At 36.6% G+C, this 23,566-nt stretch overlaps 1 protein-coding gene across 4 annotated transcripts in view; it reads left to right on the forward strand.

Moving 5' to 3' along the window:
• LOC121373337 (AN1-type zinc finger protein 6-like) overlaps nt 1-20,079 on the forward strand; it is a 36,213-nt gene extending 16,134 nt beyond the window's left edge. For all 4 annotated transcript variants that reach the window (XM_041499913.1, XM_041499912.1, XM_041499911.1 and 1 more), the window contains 3 exons: nt 4,407-4,577; nt 5,446-5,550; nt 15,735-20,079. In XM_041499913.1, the coding sequence (XP_041355847.1) occupies nt 4,407-4,577; nt 5,446-5,550; nt 15,735-15,883 (425 nt within the window). In that variant the 3' untranslated portion in view covers nt 15,884-20,079. The remainder of the gene's footprint in view (nt 1-4,406; nt 4,578-5,445; nt 5,551-15,734) is intronic.
• The last annotated feature ends 3,487 nt before the right edge of the window (nt 20,080-23,566 follow it).

Below are 23,566 nucleotides of genomic sequence, written 5' to 3' on the forward strand. Positions count from 1 at the left end.
TGCGTATTTTCATGTATGGAAAAACGAATATTTATGAGACATGTTTGTTGACTGATAAGCTGGTGGCAACGATTAAAAGCCATAGTGTTCTTAATTGCTGTAATATAGTTTCACACTAATTGGACTGATTGCTATCCCCTAATTAACTAATGCCTAAGTTATTGCATAAATGCAGGTGACACAATAACAATTAATTGAATCGTATATACACAGCTAACTATATATAATTTTCATTTGAATATAGTTGTAAATGTTCCACTATAATAGTTCTCCCTCGTCCCAAGAAAGGCACGTCCCGTGTCTGAAATGCTGTAGCACCAAATACACAGTTTCATCTGTCAGACAGGTTTGAGGCAATTGTAGATGGGCGTCTTCAGTTCGAATCCAGTCAGTCGGTGATGGTGTTGTCGTCTGTATAAACACATACATGGTTTTTGGCTACATGAATGTCAAGCTTACATTTTAAATTCAATTTACTTGTTATTGATAATTAATAATAACAATTGATAGGTATTGAAAAAAGTACATGTACATTTGAGTTAGCATTTAGAAAAGAACATTTTAAACATTTGTAATTATAATAGACATAGATTTGCATGACATTCACAAATTCTTTTGCCAAATAACCACTTACCGTTTTGACAGACCGTGTCGCTTGGGAAGTTCCGTTGTGTAGAATTCCGTGTTAAGCTAGTCGTCCGGATTTTGGATTTTCGTTGACACGAATATTGATGCATTTCTGTTTGTCCAACAGTTCTGTAAGTTCTATTTCTGTCAAATCTTGATTAGAAAAAGTTATTTTTCGCAAAATTGTGCTTGTATCAATTATACTTGGTCTAGTTATACTCGGCTGTACTTGTATGAAGCGTCATGTAGATTGTGTTGTAGTCGCTTCGCTGTAGTCAGGTAGATTGTGTTGTAGTCGCTTCGCTGTAGTCAGGTAGATTGTGTTGTAGTCGCTTCACTGTAGTCAGGTAGATGTTCATTGTACTCGCTAACGTGAAGGTCGATATAGATCTTGCTGTTGTACTCATACATTAGGTAATATAGAATTGAAATATGTCGTGGCCATCAACAATCTCAACTCTGCCATCTACCTTGGTGTAGAATATGTAGATTTTCATTGTATTCTCTGTGCTTGACCGAATGCTTCTTAGCCAGATTCGCTTCAGTGTAAGAGTGTTGAATCTTGTCATCGGATCTCCACCAATTAACACAGTGTAGTTTTTGAATGTTAATTGTATTTGAATGAATGAACAGAAGTCTTAAGTTGGTGATGTAGTTTCTTGTATTTTACTTTCCAAACATGAAACATGATTAACAAGTTAACAACATGGTGATACAGATACTATACAAGTCAGAGCTCTTGGGTGAATGACACACAGGTCTCCCAATAGAGTTGACATTGTGACTGAGACCTCAAGGGTCTCCTCTTGGGTCCAACCTTCCCGGCCTCTAGGTCTCTTATATTTTCATGTATGGAAAACAAATATTTATAAGATAAGTATGTTTGTTGACTCGTAATTGTCATGGGTTTTAGTCCATAGCTGATAAGCTGGTGGCAACAGTTAAACGGCCATAGTGTTCTTAATTGCTGTAAATAGGTTTCACACCAATTGGACTGATTGCTACCCCCTAATTAACTAATGTCTAAGTTCTTGCGTAAATGCAGGCAACACAATAACAATTAATTGAATCGTATATGTAGCTAACTATATATAATTTTCATTTGAATATAGTTGTAAATGTTCCACTATGATAAAATTACCAAATGTTTGACATCTAGTAGCTGATGATAAATAAAATAAATGTGCTCTAGTGGTGTCATTAAACAAAACAAACTAACTTTCACTGAGTGTTAATGTTTAAAAATCAAAAAATAATTCGAAATAAAATATGTAATTTTAGTTTTGTTATTACTAGTAATAGTAGTATGGTTCAAATTTAATTATAGGTATATATTATTGTCTGTTTCTTTTACGTTCATCTAGGTATCAACAAACAAAAAAACCATCCACAAACCTCTAAGAGAACGGCTTTGCCAATTCACACCTTTTGCAAATGATTTGTTTTGTTCATACCCCAATGAATGTAAAAGAAGCAACAGACAAACCTCAATTAAACATCACTTCTCTTACTGTAATCTTTGTGAAAAAATATAAAAATGTATCTTTCATTTCCAAGATTTTGTGGTTCGTAATTTTACCCCCGATATCCTCTGGCAGAAACCTTAACTTGAGAGAGTGAGAAGTTTTCAACAGGAGGCAGACATGATTTATTGTTTAAGTATTATATTTTGCAGTAAGCAATGATTTCTTTATCTCCACAGTAACAGTGGAGTTTTTCTAATACCAATCTCTCAGGCAGCTATCATTTGTTTTAAAGTCTTTATGTCCTAGAGTTTTGATGGGTTGTTTGGAAACATGGTACTGGGTCAATCTCCACAAACAGAAATATTTCAGAAATGTTAAAATTTTATTTTAAAAAAAATAATGTAATTTAATTTTTGATTTAAAAAAAATTACATTTTAAAAGTTTAATATCAAAATTTAATAATGGTATCAATAGTCTGTCTTCTTGAGTTTTGATTGGATAGTTGTATGATTTTTAAATAAAAAAAATACATTGAAATTTTAGTCTTACCTTGTAGAATTTGAAGGGATATTGTGAGGCCTGAGCAGTTGAAATCTTGAACAAGTTGTATGTATTTACACATATCTCTATATCATATGTCAGTGTAGGAAGTAATATTACCTACAATGACATTTCTCTTTCTGGAGCAAAATGCTATTCAACAGTTTTTACAATTATATATTATTTTTGTGTGACATAACATGTATAATACTATAATGGCCGTGACATAAAGTAACCATGGTTACACTTCAAAATATAACATTTTCAAGCAGCAGTTATAGAGGGTAACTAAAACGGTAATATTGACATTCTACATGTAGTTGACTATAGTTAGCAGATCCATTCCCCTTTCTTTTTCAGCATATGACTCAATCTGCATGGCATTTTTGCAAATACTAATATTTCTATGCACTCTGTAGAATGAGCAGCTTTTGCATACATGCACCTGTTTTAGTTTTGCTCCACTGCCCGTTTTCTTTTTGATATTTTGTTCTGTTATAATAATTGATCTTTTAACTACATGTACATTTTTAAAAATTATTCATGCTGCAATTAGTGATCACATGTTTATTACAGATGATATGGTTAAAAGGGTGATTTTGTCTAAAGGAACTTTCCTGATTTTGCTTCCATTGTAAGAGGTTTTCGACGTCAGTGACTAAAATTACATATTAAATGTATTTTCTTGTTTGGAATAGCCGTGTCTGTCATCGTCCTAATGTTTGTAGTAGCCCAATCTGGATTTTACCTTCCAATAATTTCAAACATATATGTTATGAAGTACATGTATGTACATGTACAACAATAATAATAATAATAATAATAAAAGACTGCTTTAGATATTAACAACTGGCCTGAATCACATTCAGGTGTAATTTTAATTCTTATAAAGACTGTTAGTTGGAAATATCTTACAATGGCTGTACTTAGGACTGCCTTTAATGTGGACCTTATTATTGTGGCAATTAATACAAATTGATTTTACTGGAACACCAAACAAAATCACTGCTGGTCACTCAGTCTTTTAAAGATTTTTGTAAGATGTAAAGCTAGACTGGATGATTGTGGAAAAGTGTTAAATCTGTCTTTGCTATTATTCAACATAGATAATGGTAAAGACAAAAATTATAACAGTGAAGACACAATGACATGGCATGGTATATTTGTGCCATCTGTAATGCAGTCATGCAAATGGCTTTTAAAAACAGATTTATTGAATGAAAAAACCCATAAATGATGGGTTTCTTATGCTTCCAAGTCATAGTAAAGACAGACAATAAGTTTGACATTGAAAAAAAGAGTTTTAAGAATTAAAAATAGCTTGTCTTTAAAGATATCCAGCTGATATTCATGTACTTAATATGTATCTAAGCTTGGCCTGGATATGACAGTGCCAACTGGACCCATATTTTCTAAGCCATCTTAACCCTGCGAAATCGTAAAACAGTCATAGGGTGTGACGTCACTACAGAACACCCCATAGTGACTTCATAGCTTACGATAATTTTAAGATATTGTAGGCTAAGATTACCTCGAAAATATGGGCCCTGTGGATAACGTTCAAACTAATACACATTTTGGTCCTTTTTGTAGATAATATAACGGTGAAGACCTAAAGAGAGATAAATGTTTAATAGAATAATGTACAATAAAATCAACCAAGCTACACCTATATTAAATGCCAAACACATGTGGCTTTGGTTTAATTTTGCTGGGTTTTCTGTACCATTTGGTAAACTGTTTTTTAAGAATGATATTTTGATTTGTTTCAGGATCTTCTCTCCCGACTCTCTCTGAGCCTGTGATTTCTTCCAGCAGCTCTACCGGTGGTTCGCCCGTCACCAACACCACACCCAGTGTGGAGACTGCCACACCCACAGTTTCAGTTCCAAACAGCAGTCACGAAAAAGAATCAGAAAAATCACTTGATGATGGAGCCTGTGGTTTGTTATATTTAATATCAGATTTGTTTACACATGGGAGATAACAGCAGCTGGAAGGTGTGGTGGCTAATACAATATTTTCAGCTGGGAGTGGTGGGTAGTACAATATTTTCAGCTGGGAGTGGTGGCTAATACAATATTTTCAGCTGGGAGTGGTGGGTAGTACAATATTTTCAGCTGGGAGTGGTGGGTAGTACAATATTTTCAGCTGGGAGTGGTGGCTAATACAATATTTTCAGCTGGGAGTGGTGGGTAGTACAATATTTTCAGCTGGGAGTGGTGGGTAGTACAATATTTTCAGCTGGGAGTGGTGGCTAATACAATACTTTCAGCTGGGAGTGGTGGGTAGTACAATATTTTCAGCTGGGAGTGGTGGCTAATACAATATTTTCAGAGCTCAAAGCAGTATACCCCTAACAAATCCAAATATTTTTCCATATTAGGTTCAGGCATGTCCACCCTGGGTCCAGTCTCTGGTATGACCAGTGGCCTGACCCAGGGTATGAATATTATACTGTGATTTGATTTTATAGTCATAAGGGAACCAATGAATTGACATATAACTATATAAAAAATAATGCTGAAATAACATTTAAATTTTAAACCCATACATTTTCAATAAATTTGTTAAATTGCCAACACATTGTATGGATTAAATATAATTTTTAATGAGGTGTGAAGACAAAATTCTGGAGCAGCCAAGATATATAATGCAGTACATAGAGATATTTACACTTGAGATTTAAAAAAAAAGTTATTTCCGTCTGACCTCAATGTGTGTGTTTTGTGTAGGTGGTTCTTCGACTTCAGATGACAATTGTTGATGTTATTTCAGTCTGACCTCAATGTGTGTTTGTGTTTTGTGTAGGTGGTTCTTCGACTTCAGATGATAACCCGTCGCCGGGTGATGAAGGCGATAAAAAACCAAAGAAGAACAGATGTCATACTTGCAAAAAGAAGGTTGGACTCACTGGTGTGTATTGAAAGCGAACTCCACTTAGCTCTAAACATGTTTACATGTAGCTTTTATATAACCTTTTTTAGTTCTGGTTAAAAACTAGAACAGTAGGAAATAATTTTCTGCGTTCTGTTGTCAGTTTTAGATTTAATTGAAGGCACTGGACTCCGTTTGCTGCAGTTGTCAGTTTTAGATTTAAATGAAGGCACTGGACTCAGTTTGCTGCAGTTGTCAGTTTTAGATTTAATTGAAGGCACTGTACTCAGTTCGCTGCAGTTGTCAGTTTTAGATTTAATTGAAGGCACTGTACTCGGTTTCCTGCAGTTGTTAACATGTTGCCGACTAAGAATTTTTAATGACTTAATTACACATTGAACATATTTTACTGCATGAAATATTAGTGGCTGTAAATCAGATATGTTTTTTTTGTTATAGTGGACTTTATTTCCATATATATATATATTAGACTGGGCGATATATTGCATCAAAGTCGAGGCGATAATCCTGCCCAAATTAAGTACAAACATGCTGAAATGTTAAGTTTAATTAGATAAAAATAATTTGAAATGCATTTCTGACTACACCAGCAGCTGTTAATGATGGTACTGAACTAAAACGACCTTACTGCACTCGGAAAAGAGAAACATTCTGGTTGTGCCCAAATTAGTGAAATATAAAGCCCTAGGAGACCCAATCTAGGTTGGGCTATTTACAAATATTACTGATATTCTAAATATGAAAATATATCTACTATGGGATTTTAGTCGGTAAAATGTTTATTGGTAGCAAACTCGGCTAGTCTGGTTAACATGGGGACATTTTACAATGCAGCAAACTCGGATAGTCTGGTTAACATGAGGACATTTTACAATGCAGCAAACTCGGCTGGTCTGGTTAACATGGGGACATTTTACAATGCAGCAAACTCGGCTGGTCTGGTTAACATGGGGACATTTTACAATGCAGCAAACTCGGCTGGTCTGGTTAACATGGGGACATTTTACAATGCAGCAAACTCGGCTGGTCTGGTTAACATGGGGACATTTTACAATGCAGCAAACTCGGCTGGTCTGGTTAACATGGGGACATTTTACAATGCAGCAAACTCGGCTGGTCTGGTTAACATGGGGACATTTTACAATGCAGCAAACTCTGATAGTCTGGTTAACATGAGGACATTTTACAATGCAGCAAACTCGGATAGTCTGGTTAACATGGGGACATTTTACAATGCAGCAAACTCTGATAGTCTGGTTAACATGGGGACATTTTACAATGCAGCAAACTCGGATAGTCTGGTTAACATGAGGACATTTTACAATGCAGCAAACTCGGATAGTCTGGTTAACATGGGGACATTTTACAATGCAGCAAACTCGGATAGTCTGGTTAACATGGGGACATTTTACAATGCAGCAAACTCTGATAGTCTGGTTAACATGAGGACATTTTACAATGCAGCAAACTCTGATAGTCTGGTTAACATGAGGACATTTTACAATGCAGCAAACTCGGATAGTCTGGTTAACATGGGGACATTTTACAATGCAGCAAACTCTGATAGTCTGGTTAACATGAGGACATTTTACAATGCAGCAAACTCGGATAGTCTGGTTAACATGGGGACATTTTACAATGCAGCAAACTCGGATAGTCTGGTTAACATGGGGACATTTTACAATGCAGCAAACTCGGATAGTCTGGTTAACATGGGGACATTTTACAATGCAGCAAACTCGGCTGGTCTGGTTAACAAGGGGACATTTTACAATGCAGCAAACTCTGATAGTCTGGTTAACTCGGCTGGTCTGGTTAACATGAGGACATTTTACAATGCAGCAAACTCGGCTGGTCTGGTTAACATGGGGACATTTTACAATGCAGCAAACTCGGCTGGTCTGGTTAACATGGGGACATTTTACAATGCAGCAAACTCGGCTGGTCTGGTTAACATGGGGACATTTTACAATGCAGCAAACTCGGATAGTCTGGTTAACATGGGGACATTTTACAATGCAGCAAACTCGGCTGGTCTGGTTAACATGGGGACATTTTACAATGCAGCAAACTCGGCTGGTCTGGTTAACATGAGGACATTTTACAATGCAGCAAACTCGGATAGTCTGGTTAACATGGGGACATTTTACAATGCAGCAAACTCGGCTGGTCTGGTTAACATGGGGACATTTTACAATGCAGCAAACTCGGCTGGTCTGGTTAACATGGGGACATTTTACAATGCAGCAAACTCTGATAGTCTGGTTAACATGAGGACATTTTACAATGCAGCAAACTCGGATAGTCTGGTTAACATGGGGACATTTTACAATGCAGCAAACTCTGATAGTCTGGTTAACATGAGGACATTTTACAATGCAGCAAACTCGGCTGGTCTGGTTAACATGGGGACATTTTACAATGCAGCAAACTCTGATAGTCTGGTTAACATGAGGACATTTTACACTGCAGCAAACTCTGATAGTCTGGTTAACATGAGGACATTTTACAATGCAGCAAACTCGGCTGGTCTGGTTAACATGGGGACATTTTACAATGCAGCAAACTCGGATAGTCTGGTTAACATGGGGACATTTTACAATGCAGCAAACTCGGCTGGTCTGGTTAATATGGGGACATTTTACAATGCAGCAAACTCTGATAGTCTGGTTAACATGAGGACATTTTACACTGCAGCAAACTCTGATAGTCTGGTTAACATGAGGACATTTTACAATGCAGCAAACTCTGATAGTCTGGTTAACATGGGGACATTTTACAATGCAGCAAACTCTGATAGTCTGGTTAACATGGGGACATTTTACAATGCAGCAAACTCGGATAGTCTGGTTAACATGGGGACATTTTACAATGCAGCAAACTCGGATAGTCTGGTTAACATGAGGACATTTTACAATGCAGCAAACTCGGATAGTCTGGTTAACATGGGGACATTTTACAATGCAGCAAACTCGGATAGTCTGGTTAACATGGGGACATTTTACAATGCAGCAAACTCTGATAGTCTGGTTAACATGAGGACATTTTACAATGCAGCAAACTCTGATAGTCTGGTTAACATGAGGACATTTTACAATGCAGCAAACTCGGATAGTCTGGTTAACATGGGGACATTTTACAATGCAGCAAACTCTGATAGTCTGGTTAACATGAGGACATTTTACAATGCAGCAAACTCGGATAGTCTGGTTAACATGGGGACATTTTACAATGCAGCAAACTCGGATAGTCTGGTTAACATGGGGACATTTTACAATGCAGCAAACTCGGATAGTCTGGTTAACATGGGGACATTTTACAATGCAGCAAACTCGGCTGGTCTGGTTAACAAGGGGACATTTTACAATGCAGCAAACTCTGATAGTCTGGTTAACTCGGCTGGTCTGGTTAACATGAGGACATTTTACAATGCAGCAAACTCGGCTGGTCTGGTTAACATGGGGACATTTTACAATGCAGCAAACTCGGCTGGTCTGGTTAACATGAGGACATTTTACAATGCAGCAAACTCGGCTGGTCTGGTTAACATGGGGACATTTTACAATGCAGCAAACTCGGCTGGTCTGGTTAACATGGGGACATTTTACAATGCAGCAAACTCGGATAGTCTGGTTAACATGGGGACATTTTACAATGCAGCAAACTCGGCTGGTCTGGTTAACATGGGGACATTTTACAATGCAGCAAACTCGGCTGGTCTGGTTAACATGAGGACATTTTACAATGCAGCAAACTCGGATAGTCTGGTTAACATGGGGACATTTTACAATGCAGCAAACTCGGCTGGTCTGGTTAACATGGGGACATTTTACAATGCAGCAAACTCGGCTGGTCTGGTTAACATGGGGACATTTTACAATGCAGCAAACTCTGATAGTCTGGTTAACATGAGGACATTTTACAATGCAGCAAACTCGGATAGTCTGGTTAACATGGGGACATTTTACAATGCAGCAAACTCTGATAGTCTGGTTAACATGAGGACATTTTACAATGCAGCAAACTCGGCTGGTCTGGTTAACATGGGGACATTTTACAATGCAGCAAACTCTGATAGTCTGGTTAACATGAGGACATTTTACACTGCAGCAAACTCTGATAGTCTGGTTAACATGAGGACATTTTACAATGCAGCAAACTCGGCTGGTCTGGTTAACATGGGGACATTTTACAATGCAGCAAACTCGGCTGGTCTGGTTAATATGGGGACATTTTACAATGCAGCAAACTCTGATAGTCTGGTTAACATGAGGACATTTTACACTGCAGCAAACTCTGATAGTCTGGTTAACATGAGGACATTTTACAATGCAGCAAACTCGGCTGGTCTGGTTAACATGGGGACATTTTACAATGCAGCAAACTCGGCTGGTCTGGTTAACATGGGGACATTTTACAATGCAGCAAACTCGGATAGTCTGGTTAACATGAGGACATTTTACACTGCAGCAAACTCGGCTGGTCTGGTTAACATGAGGACATTTTACAATGCAGCAAACTCTGATAGTCTGGTTAACATGGGGACATTTTACAATGCAGCAAACTCGGCTGGTCTGGTTAACATGAGGACATTTTACAATGCAGCAAACTCTGATAGTCTGGTTAACATGAGGACATTTTACAATGCAGCAAACTCTGATAGTCTGGTTAACATGGGGACATTTTACAATGCAGCAAACTCGGCTGGTCTGGTCAACATGGGGACATTTTACAATGCAGCAAACTCGGATAGTCTGGTTAACATGGGGACATTTTACAATGCAGCAAACTCTGATAGTCTGGTTAACATGAGGACATTTTACACTGCAGCAAACTCGGCTGGTCTGGTTAACAAGGGGACATTTTACAATGCAGCAAACTCGGCTGGTCTGGTTAACATGGGGACATTTTACAATGCAGCAAACTCGGATAGTCTGGTTAAAGCTGCAATGTCTGGTTTCAATCGTATACAGTCAAGTTCTAAGTTCAAATACAAGCATAACTGCACTTTTAATTCACTCGCAAGTTGTCGTCATTAACGCATATCGTCAAATGCTTACTAGCCAGTTAGAACAATTCTCGCCATTTTGTAATACCGAGTGCATTCTAGCAGCCACTTCCTAGCAGCCAATTACGCTAGCAACCAATTTCAGCAGACACGCATGGTGACGTTCTAAACACCGGACCATTACGCCTTTTATAATGTGTGTTGTGGTGTGGGCTATACGATACTAGTTGGACATCCTATATTACCGTAGTACAGACGGATTTTTAAAGTGATACTTCAGATATTATAAAAGTGCTTAATAAAACGGTTACGTTGTATTTATACGGATATTAGTAACAATAAGACTGTGAAAATGAGTCTTGGTTGTTATTTTGTTTTTGTGTTGTTTTTATATAAAGATACTCTTTAAAACTCTAAAATTCTTAAGTTGTAGTGAATAATTAAAAATTAGCATAAAAGTGTGTGAAATACAGGTAACAATCGAAAGGCATATGAGTCCAGTGTTTAGATCGTCGCCATGGGGGTTTGCTGAAATTGGCTGCTAGCGTAATTGGATGCTAGGAATTGGCTGCTAGAATCCGCTCGGTTTTTGTAATGCAACAGTAGCCGAACCGTACTATTTTTAGCCCAGAGGGAGCCCGGCAAAAGTGTCCCATTTTCAAAATAGTGGGTTTATTTTTAACTTGGAAAAGCCAGTGTAGTGAAACCAATTCGGAGTGCAGCGTCTTATATGCACCAACCGTAATGGGATTTTCTGTTCTAAATGCTTAAATAATAAAAATATTCCAGACATAGCCGCTTTAACATGAGGACATTTTACAATGCAGCAAACTCGGCTGGTCTGGTTAACATCGGGACATTTTACAATGCAGCAAACTCGGCTGGTCTGGTTAACATGAGGACATTTTACAATGCAGCAAACTCGGCTGGTCTGGTTAACATGGGGACATTTTACAATGCAGCAAACTCGGCTGGTCTGGTTAACATGGGGACATTTTACAATGCAGCAAACTCGGCTGGTCTGGTTAACATGGGGACATTTTACAATGCAGCAAACTCGGCTGGTCTGGTTAACATGGGGACATTTTACAATGCAGCAAACTCGGATAGTCTGGTTAACATGAGGACATTTTACAATGCAGCAAACTCGGATAGTCTGGTTAACATGGGGACATTTTACAATGCAGCAAACTCTGATAGTCTGGTTAACATGAGGACATTTTACAATGCAGCAAACTCGGCTGGTCTGGTTAACATGGGGACATTTTACAATGCAGCAAACTCGGCTGGTCTAGTTAACATGGGGACATTTTACAATGCAGCAAACTCGGCTGGTCTGGTTAACATGGGGACATTTTACAATGCAGCAAACTCGGCTGGTCTGGTTAACATGAGGACATTTTACAATGCAGCAAACTCGGCTGGTCTGGTTAACATGGGGACATTTTACAATGCAGCAAACTCTGATAGTCTGGTTAACATGAGGACATTTTACAATGCAGCAAACTCTGATAGTCTGGTTAACATGGGGACATTTTACAATGCAGCAAACTCGGCTGGTCTGGTTAACATGGGGACATTTTACAATGCAGCAAACTCTGATAGTCTGGTTAACATGAGGACATTTTACAATGCAGCAAACTCGGCTGGTCTGGTTAACATGGGGACATTTTACAATGCAGCAAACTCGGCTGGTCTGGTTAATATGGGGACATTTTACAATGCAGCAAACTCTGATAGTCTGGTTAACATGAGGACATTTTACACTGCAGCAAACTCTGATAGTCTGGTTAACATGAGGACATTTTACAATGCAGCAAACTCGGCTGGTCTGGTTAACATGGGGACATTTTACAATGCAGCAAACTCGGCTGGTCTGGTTAACATGGGGACATTTTACAATGCAGCAAACTCGGATAGTCTGGTTAACATGAGGACATTTTACACTGCAGCAAACTCGGCTGGTCTGGTTAACATGAGGACATTTTACAATGCAGCAAACTCTGATAGTCTGGTTAACATGGGGACATTTTACAATGCAGCAAACTCGGCTGGTCTGGTTAACATGAGGACATTTTACAATGCAGCAAACTCTGATAGTCTGGTTAACATGAGGACATTTTACAATGCAGCAAACTCTGATAGTCTGGTTAACATGGGGACATTTTACAATGCAGCAAACTCGGCTGGTCTGGTCAACATGGGGACATTTTACAATGCAGCAAACTCGGATAGTCTGGTTAACATGGGGACATTTTACAATGCAGCAAACTCTGATAGTCTGGTTAACATGAGGACATTTTACACTGCAGCAAACTCGGCTGGTCTGGTTAACAAGGGGACATTTTACAATGCAGCAAACTCGGCTGGTCTGGTTAACATGGGGACATTTTACAATGCAGCAAACTCGGATAGTCTGGTTAAAGCTGCAATGTCTGGTTTCAATCGTATACAGTCAAGTTCTAAGTTCAAATACAAGCATAACTGCACTTTTAATTCACTCGCAAGTTGTCGTCATTAACGCATATCGTCAAATGCTTACTAGCCAGTTAGAACAATTCTCGCCATTTTGTAATACCGAGTGCATTCTAGCAGCCACTTCCTAGCAGCCAATTACGCTAGCAACCAATTTCAGCAGACACGCATGGTGACGTTCTAAACACCGGACCATTACGCCTTTTATAATGTGTGTTGTGGTGTGGGCTATACGATACTAGTTGGACATCCTATATTACCGTAGTACAGACGGATTTTTAAAGTGATACTTCAGATATTATAAAAGTGCTTAATAAAACGGTTACGTTGTATTTATACGGATATTAGTAACAATAAGACTGTGAAAATGAGTCTTGGTTGTTATTTTGTTTTTGTGTTGTTTTTATATAAAGATACTCTTTAAAACTCTAAAATTCTTAAGTTGTAGTGAATAATTAAAAATTAGCATAAAAGTGTGTGAAATACAGGTAACAATCGAAAGGCATATGAGTCCAGTGTTTAGATCGTCGCCATGGGGGTTTGCTGAAATTGGCTGCTAGCGTAATTGGATGCTAGGAATTGGCTGCTAGAATCCGCTCGGTTTTTGTAATGCAACAGTAGCCGAACCGTACTATTTTTAGCCCAGAGGGAGCCCGGCAAAAGTGTCCCATTTTCAAAATAGTGGGTTTATTTTTAACTTGGAAAAGCCAGTGTAGTGAAACCAATTCGGAGTGCAGCGTCTTATATGCACCAACCGTAATGGGATTTTCTGTTCTAAATGCTTAAATAATAAAAATATTCCAGACATAGCCGCTTTAACATGAGGACATTTTACAATGCAGCAAACTCGGCTGGTCTGGTCAACATGGGGACATTTTACAATGCAGCAAACTCGGATAGTCTGGTTAACATGGGGACATTTTACAATGCAGCAAACTCGGATAGTCTGGTTAACATGAGGACATTTTACAATGCAGCAAACTCGGCTGGTCTGGTTAACATGGGGACATTTTACAATGCAGCAAACTCGGCTGGTCTGGTTAACATGGGGACATTTTACAATGCAGCAAACTCGGCTGGTCTGGTTAACATGGGGACATTTTACAATGCAGCAAACTCGGCTGGTCTGGTTAACATGAGGACATTTTACAATGCAGCAAACTCGGCTGGTCTGGTTAACATGAGGACATTTTACAATGCAGCAAACTCTGATAGTCTGGTTAACATGGGGACATTTTACAATGCAGCAAACTCTGATAGTCTGGTTAACATGGGGACATTTTACAATGCAGCAAACTCGGATAGTCTGGTTAACATGAGGACATTTTACAATGCAGCAAACTCGGCTGGTCTGGTTAACATGGGGACATTTTACAATGCAGCAAACTCGGGTGGTCTGGTTAACATGGGGACATTTTACAATGCAGCAAACTCGGATAGGGAGCACACATTTGTGAAGGAAATTGGGCACAAATAATATGGCCTGTTGTTAATTTTATACACGTAGTTGATATGGCAGGATTGAACCACCTCGGTAGATCCATTCATCTGATTGGTTTTTTTCTTGTTCCGACCAGTGCACCACAACTGGTCAAAGGCATATGCTTTCCTGTCTGTGAGAAAGTGCATATAAACGATCCCTTGCTGCATATATATATTAGGAAAAATGTCGCGGGTTTCCTCTGACGACTGTCAGAATTACCAAATGTTTTACATCCAATAGCCGATGATTAATTAATCAGTGTGCTCTTAAAGTCCGAACCAAAATGTTAACAACTACAATAAATTGCTCTCTTACTTTTATTTTTCGTTAGATTTTACCCATATTTTGTCCTGACAGATTACAATGACATAGATTCCACGTACTAGATGATAACCATGTCAGCTATATCGATTTGGCTGAGATCGCATAGGGCAGAAAGCATGTAATTTTGTGCCCACTGCCATTTTGCCTTGTTATGGAATATTCTCCAAGAGGGGTGACAGGATAGGACTTAATCTAAAGAAGTCATAACATGTTATGATATAAAAGCAAACATGATGATGTCATATTAAATTTTTTTTTATCAGTATTTGTTTGTTTAAAGATACCACTGGAGATTGTTGATTTTATATTAATTATGTCACATACTTTGGAGTACATGAAGAGTATTCCATAAAAAAGCAAAATGGCAGACGGCAGAAAACTGCATGTATTTTGCCCTATGCTATCTCAGCTAAAGTCGATACTGGCGACATCGTTAAAGTCTCATGTGGAATCTGTGTCACTGTAATGGTTTTTTCACAACTTGTGTCTGGACAAATTTATTGGGGAAAACAGTAACAGTAATTAAAGGTAGGAGAGTAATTTATTGTAGTTGTTAACAATTGGGTTCAGACTTTAGTCATTCAACAAAACAAACTTATTATGGTACAATATGTGTGTCCGTCTGTAAACATTTCTTATCGATTCATATAGGATCATCAAACCTTGTATGTACGTACATCTTGAGATGAACGGGTGTTGCATACTATATCTGGCTCACGGTGACCTGCTAAGAGAAAATATGTCCTGTTGAAAATACGACGGCACGGAGTAGTGGAAGGGTTTGGGATAGTATCAAACATCAGGTTCGTCTGATGTATATTTTAAACCATTACATCACTTGTTACAGTCAATTGTGTAGCTACCATCATTTGGTCTGTTTTTATTATTAATGTTTTTGTTTTTTTCCTACAGGCTTTCAATGCCGTTGTGGAGGCTTATATTGCAGCTTGCATCGATATTCAGATAAACACAGTTGTACGTTCGACTACAAGGAGTTGGCGCAACAACAGATTAGAAAAGCAAACCCTGTTGTAGTGGGCAAGAAAATTCAAAAAATCTAGACTAATGGATGCTGGTCTATGCATGTGTGGGAGATATATGAACATAGATATATAAATATATTTTTTCTTCATCTTTGTTTTGAGAATTTTTTTTCGACAAACTGTGTCGCTTGGCTGTTTTTACCCACCATATAGCTGAAGAACTTAAATAAGATTATGTTGTGCCGGACGCCTTCATTTTCTTCAGATAGGACTGAGTATTAAAAGCAGGTTTGTGTAGCCTGTGGCTGGAGAGAAAAACACTGTTATTCTTTTTGTTGTTTTTTCAATGGAAATAATCAATTTGGTTATCTCAACTACTACATTACTATTTAAGTTGTGTGTATTCCAGGATTTATTGAGGACAAATTGTACCTGTTCTTTCCATGTTGGTATTTAATGTGTGTGTATGTGTGTGTGTGTAACCATGGCACTTTGATGGTACATTTAGCCTATTATGTGTACACATTGACCTCTTATCATTTATTTTGTTTACCAGTCGTTGATATTTTTACGATGTATTACATTACACTAACACACTTTTTGGTTTTCTGTATGCTGTTCATGCATATTGGATACTGCAGCAGGTTAACAGTTGCCTCCCTTTCACTCCAAAGTCCTGCATAAAGGATTATTACAAAACAAGATGCGTTATGGATTTAAATCTGCTTTGCCATTCTACAGTCTATAAATTCATTTCATGCAAATGGTAATTTTTTTTCATGTAATGTAAATATTAATATTTGTGTGCATAATCCCCCACACGTTTGGTAATACTTGACCCAAACGTGTAATCTTAGGTGGGGATAAGCAACGGCTAAGTTCAAGTTGATCACTTGAAGAATTCTAAGCTACCACACATCCTGACAATTAAATCTGTTTCTAGTGTGTACTTAACAAAGTTCAGTACAATCAAAGTGCCAAACTATGAACACCCAAAAATACTGGATATAGAGAAATTGTTATTCAGGGGTCATCTTCTAGGGGTGGGGTGGGGTGGGGTGGGGGTGGGCACAAGGCAAGTGTTGCCTTTTGTTTAATAACAACAATTAGGACACCAAGACAATTCTAGTTTGGTTCCTAAAATTCAGGATGAAAGAAATGTTCACAAATTGTGCCAAACCATCAATTCTTTAACAAATTTTAAAGCTATATTTTGTAATTATGGATACATATTTACAACATGGGATGTATGGGAGGGACACGGTGGCAAACCAGGTAGGAACACGTCATTTTTATTGCCATCCACATCAAATTGTCTGGGTACAGTGACAAGTAGCACAGCCATTTCAGTAGCTGTCAGTGCCGTAAGAAAGAAAAAATTAAGTACCATACAATTTTATGGAGGACCATTTACCTTTAAAGTTGTTAGGCAGTTTGAAGGTTAACTTTATAATAAAGGTCATTTCGGTGTTTTAAATGCTTTTGCTTCCAATAAAGGCCATTCGGAGTTTTAAACATGGAAAATCCTTAATTAAAACTGATATTTTACCACTGAGTAGTGGGAGACTGCAATTTTACCCATCTGTGGCTGTGTATTGTAAATGATTAAGAATATGATATTCTTGTTTTGGAATAAAGTTTCCAACATTTAGTAGTATTTTGTAAGATCCCTAATAAGGCCATAAAAATCACAAAAATAAATAAACATTAATTGTGAATGTGTGTGGTGTTTCTTTTACATGACACAAGCATAATCGAAATGAAAATTGAAATAAATAACATTAGATGTTTATGAAATGAATCCCATATAATAAAATTTTACAAAAAACCTCGTAATTTTCTGCACCTCTGCTAATTGATTATTGTAGAACATATGAGCAGTTTGATTGCAAATTCTGTGAGTATTTTTCACAAATGATTTACAATGTTTATAACAGCATTTAAATTACTGGCTAGAATTTGTTTTAATTATAAATTTTTTAATACATATTTCATTTAAACACTTCGTTCTAATCATGCAGCATTAAATACACAATTTCAACAAGATCTGTTAGATAAGGGACATAACCAGTCAGTAAATACTGAAGTTTGTAATTATTATTTTAAAAACCGCTTTGTTTTGACTAAAACAAATTTATTGAAAAGAAAAGAATATAAAATTTCACATATAGTAATACACGTCTGAATTGGAAAGCAAAAGCCTTGTCATTATTGTTTTACATTGCTCACAAACTACGATTTCCCAAAATACAATTCATTTTCATATTGAAGATGGTCATAATGAGCTATAATATCCACACGTGTAATGAGACTTAAATCGTCCAAGAAATAGTTTTGTGTGCTAACAGCTGTCCACAGCACTGTCTGTGTTTGCATTGTTACTTGCATGAAAAATGAAAGTGGAAATAACAGTATACAGTACCTAGATTTAAACTATATAGTTAACACTTATTGTAAGTTAACCTTCAAAACTATATACAAGTACATAGATTTAAACTGTATAGTTAACACTTATTGTAAGTTAACCTTCAAAACTATATACAAGTACAAAATTCCTCTGCTTAGAGTATCTGAATAATAACTTTTGGAACTTAATTAACCTATAGTCGGCCCCATCCTCCTACAAAAATGTCCCTTTTTTGTAAATAATTACAGTTTTGTTTGACGCAATAGGAAAAGTAAAAGTGTTTTGGAAATAACAAAAAAGACTATTTTTGTGTCCAATTTAGAAAACGTAAATTCCATGGCATGAAAAAAGGCGTTCCCTGTGGGTTAAACAACATTGCATCTTTTGTTTGTTAATTTAACCTAATCGCTGTTAGCTGTGCTTATGGTATTCAGTATGATTTCATGATTCAAGTGGGACAAAACAGGCTGCTAATAGTTATGAAATTGTTTGAACATTGGTTTGAAAACCACTACATTTTATTTGTTTTTGTGTAGACAAATTATAAAAGAAAGGCTAAAAAAAAAAAAATTCTATTGTAAAGTGTTTCATTTAAAACTAAATTCTATTTTTTGAATGATTGCAACATATTGATACTGGTACTTGCTACACATTTGTATTCAGTACTATTTCCCAAGCCAAAATCAGACTGCCATTTACTTTTTTTTCTTTCTTTGTTTTTACTTTTTTTTTTAGTTGGAAAATTCTGGATTTAAATTTAATTTTTTTTTTTTTCATTTTACCTTCAAAACCATGACCCTTAATCCAAATTTGTTTTTGAAGTTTGCATGAAAATTCACAATGTAATGTAATCATGCTAAATGCCTTAAAACGTGTGTGTGTGAAGTGATATTTCACAGGTTAATTTTTTTTCCTTAACCAAAGAAGATGCAATAAAAATAAACCCCATTAACCATTAATTCTAAACTTATAGTTTTTGCCAATTTATTATATAGTTTATTCATCACATTTAATATTGGTGAATAACAGCTTGAATCCTTTTGTTATATTTCCCCTTGTGTGCTGATGATGCACATTGGTGTATTTTGTCTTTCATAATTTTAATATGATTATCTCAGTAACAGTGTTAGCCAGGGCTTGAAATTATTTAGTGGCCAGCCAGCATATCCACTGATGAAACAGATGATTAACCAGTGTCAACGCTAGATATTTATCATGTTAAAAGTTTCTAATATTTGTATAATAAATTATACTGGAGAATTGCTTTCCGATTTTATCTGCATGTTATTTGTTTTGGTCAAATATCAACATGGTAATAACTGTTGCACTAGTTTCTGTGTCCAGTTTTGCCATCAGGTATGGAAAATGTTTAATCTTGGAAGAAGAGATGGGGAAAACAAGAAAGATAGTATACCCCGGTAAATCTTGGTTATTAATAAATGTAAAAGTGAAAAACCTAGACTCTTTTTTTTTTTTTTTATGCCTGTTGTAATAATGAGTAAAAATGCCACTCATTATTATATATCTAAAGACACACATAATGTGTGTGTTACTATTTATAGCTATAACAATACATTTTAATTATTACAGATCTGTAAAGGAGTAAGTTTTTGATTTGCAGGAAACCATTTACTGTGATACTGTTGATTGTAGAAAATTCACTTATGTATGCTAGTGCAGCATTGCGATGTTAATTTGAAAGCCTGGTTACCAGTATTGTTATTTGTGCTGCATGATAACATGTGTTCACTTGGAGAGGTGGATTACAAACTGTAATGAAATATATTGGTGTGGCCTTGAATATGTCTGGCATATTGTCACATACATTCAAGGTGGTTTTTATTTCTTTAATAAAAAAACAATTACATATGTTTTATTTTGACCATTTGCAGGCCATTGTCAAGACTTGATGTTCTGTATAATTGCTGAGTTCAATGTATAGAAGACTCTGACTCCCTATTCAACACTTCATTTATTGCATACATTGCATGACACCTGCTAGTTGGTTTCTTGGTCTGCAGTGCCAGTGGCCCTCAGTGGTTGGTTAATGCAACAACTAATGTGTGTAATGTGCTAATGACGAGTCATCGGGAGGATACAATATTGTCTGTCTGTAAATGCTTATGTGACAAGATAATGTCACCACTGTAGCAACTTTTCCAACCATTTTCCTAAAACTATATGTAGAAATAACTGCAGGCTGTCCAACGATCCTACTTTTCCCTACTTTTTGGTCTTTGTCTTATTTTTCCTAGTTTTTCTACTTTTTAGTTTCAAAAGTCTGCAAACTGCTGTTAAAATGTGCATTTGTTAAAAAAGTCCACATTGCATTGGTGAGAATTTTTAATTGTTATTATTTTATTTTATTTTATTTGCAGCAAGATATATAATTTGTGGCGCATATAATCTCAACAAATTAAATGTTCACCCTAGGAGTCTGTAACATGAAATTGTTTTTTTGACACTCAAATGTTACAGTATTGCCATGTCTAAGTAGTGTGTTCCTTTAATACTGAGATGAAGCTGTTTGGATTTCTAGCACTACTACATTGAGCCTTGAACACGGGCTTCTAATTATTATTGTTGTCATCTCCCATAAGTGTTAATGTATTTAAAAAAACAAAAACAAATGGTTTTGCTATTTTTGATGGTCTTTAAAAAAAATCAAGGTTGAATTTGAGCTTTAAAATGTCCACATCACTTGTTAAAAGCAGTTACTGTAAAATTTCATATTATTAAAAATTGTCCACCTCATTTTACATTAAGAAAGACCCAGACGAAATGTGGTGCTGCAAAACATTTGAACACCAGTAGCTCTGTAGGAACATAACTGTAGCACTGCAGTAAATCATGAGAGCTGCTAAGAGTTTTCAAATTCAATATACTTTGTAAATTGTTCATGCTGCTTATGCTTGCTTCAAATACTGAGTAGCTAACAATTTGTTTTATGATTAATATTACAAAATACAATGTGTATATATCACTTCTGTAATACATTTGGAAAACTTAAATTAATCATGTTAATCTGATTTAGTGTGCTTGCAAGCTAGGTGCATCAACATTACTGTACATATAAATATGTACATTGATTAATACAGTGTAGAACAATTTCAAATAACTGAATATTGTGACAAATATATACAAATTCATGTTATTTTAGACAAAATTAAAAATACAGGTACAAACTGAGCACCACATAAAAATGTTAGTTTTCTGAATAATACCACCTTTTAAATTTAACACATTTGTTTACCTAATATGAGCATGAATAATGTTGCTAAATATTGTTTCAGTCCTACTTTTTCCTTATATTTTCCTACTTTTGTCCAACTTTTACTATAATTTCATTCCTACTTTTGTATAAGGGGTGTACTGGACAGCCTGAATAGACCACGATATTTTGAACGAGTTCACGTTTCAATTGCCTGTGTCAAAGGTCATGGTCACCTGTCGACAATTTATGGGTAACTCTTTCGATTAGCAGCAAGGGATCTTTTATATGCATCACCCCACAGACAGGATAGTACATACTATGGCCTTTATTACACCAGTTGTGGAGCACTGGCTGGAAACACAAATGGCCCAATGGGCCCACCGACGGGGATCGATCCTAGACCGACTGCGCATCAGGCGAACGCTTTACCACTGGGCTACGTTCCGCCCCCCAAAAGTATGGAGTCTGATGAAACTGTGTTTTATCATGGTCCCATATATGTAACTTGGTTAGAGCTGTTGCTTTAGATAATGAAAACAAATTGGTCCGTTCAATGTAATATGTAAATTTCCGAGGTTTTAAGAACAGTATGAACTAAACATATAAGAAGCGTGAAGGCAATTGCTTCATGTTTAATCGACCCAATGGCCGACGTATTTTTCGTTCTGGTGTGTCGTTAAACATCTATTCTATTCTATTCTATTCATGTTTAATCATTGATTCGTCACACAATTAGCTTTCCTCCGACGCAGATAACCTACCTGGATATATTTTAAAACTACTAATCAAACTTAACCGTTAAAATGTATTGTTGCAAACTGCTATTACATGAAGCAGTGTTCTTGTGATATATCGGCATACTTGGTGCGTGCAAATTTCACCATGGTAAATCAGTCGGAGCAGTCGACCGTATCGTAGCATCCTTGGCTTTGTGCATGGAGAGAGTTGTAAATTGACTGTCTTCGTCTGTCAGATTATTTGAATTTCTCTAACCAGATGTAGAATTTAGGTAGCGTCTTGAAACTTGTTACGTTTACAGTATATTTGCCTTGTGTCTTGCATTTGTTTGAAATGTAAACAGCGTCATGATAGTTCAAAGGTCAACGTGTCCAGCTAGTGATTTATAATGCTATTTTAACATTTATATGTACATCTTTTTGAGGTAGGGGTTGTTTTATTGCTTTATAAATTATTTTACAATAACAAATTACTAATCTTCGTTTTTTGGTTTTCAGCTGCTGTATTTGTTTTGTATTGTTTAATACATTAAGACATTTCTATCTTTTTGTTTCTTTTTTTTTTTTTTTTTTTTTGGGGGGGGGGGGGGGCGTAGATCACTGGTAAAACGCTCACTTGATGCGCGGTTGGTTTGAGATCGATCTGTCGGTAGGCCCATTGGGCTATTTCTCGGTCCAACCAGTGCACCACGACTGGTATATCAAAGGTATGTACTATCCTGTCTAATGGTTTGCTCTCTAAGACTATATGTAACAATTGCCAAATGTTTGACATCAAATAGCCGATGATTAATAAATCAATGTGCTCTAGTGGTGGTGTTAAACTGTTTTCTTCTTTTTTTGATATCGGTAAAAATTAATTTTAAGTTTATTCGTAAAAATACAGTTTTTGAAGTTTTTGGTTTCGTTATGCTTTCGCGATTTCTTTCTTTTCTCTAAAAAAAGTAAAAAGAGAAGGAAAACGTCGTGCAATAATTTGAAACAGACTGAGGACTGCGCTGCAATTTACTGGCCATTGTTATTTGAGATTCTGGTATGTAATGATTTTTTTAGACCAAAGAAACATTGCATTAACATTTGCTTAGAAAGGGAATCTATGAACTGTAACTCTTATGAATAATGTTAAATATCCTATGTAAAAAAAAACCCAAAAAACCCTAAAAGAACATTAAGTTTTAACCTCATCCCAACTCTTATACCCTCTCTCCCCCCCCCCCCCCCCCCCCCCCCCCCCTGTTATTAAACAGTTTATGTATTTGCTACCGTGGGGAATTGACATGTAAAGTGGATTTCGCTTTAATTTTTTTTCTTTCTGCCTCCGTGGAATTCATCTTTGGAGGAAAAACATTACACTTACAAACACAGTAAGCAATATTGGATAAGGTGATATATAATGCTTCGTA

The sequence above is a fragment of the Gigantopelta aegis genome, chromosome 5, assembly GCF_016097555.1.
Source record: "Gigantopelta aegis isolate Gae_Host chromosome 5, Gae_host_genome, whole genome shotgun sequence".
Lineage (NCBI taxonomy): Eukaryota > Metazoa > Mollusca > Gastropoda > Neomphalida > Peltospiridae > Gigantopelta > Gigantopelta aegis.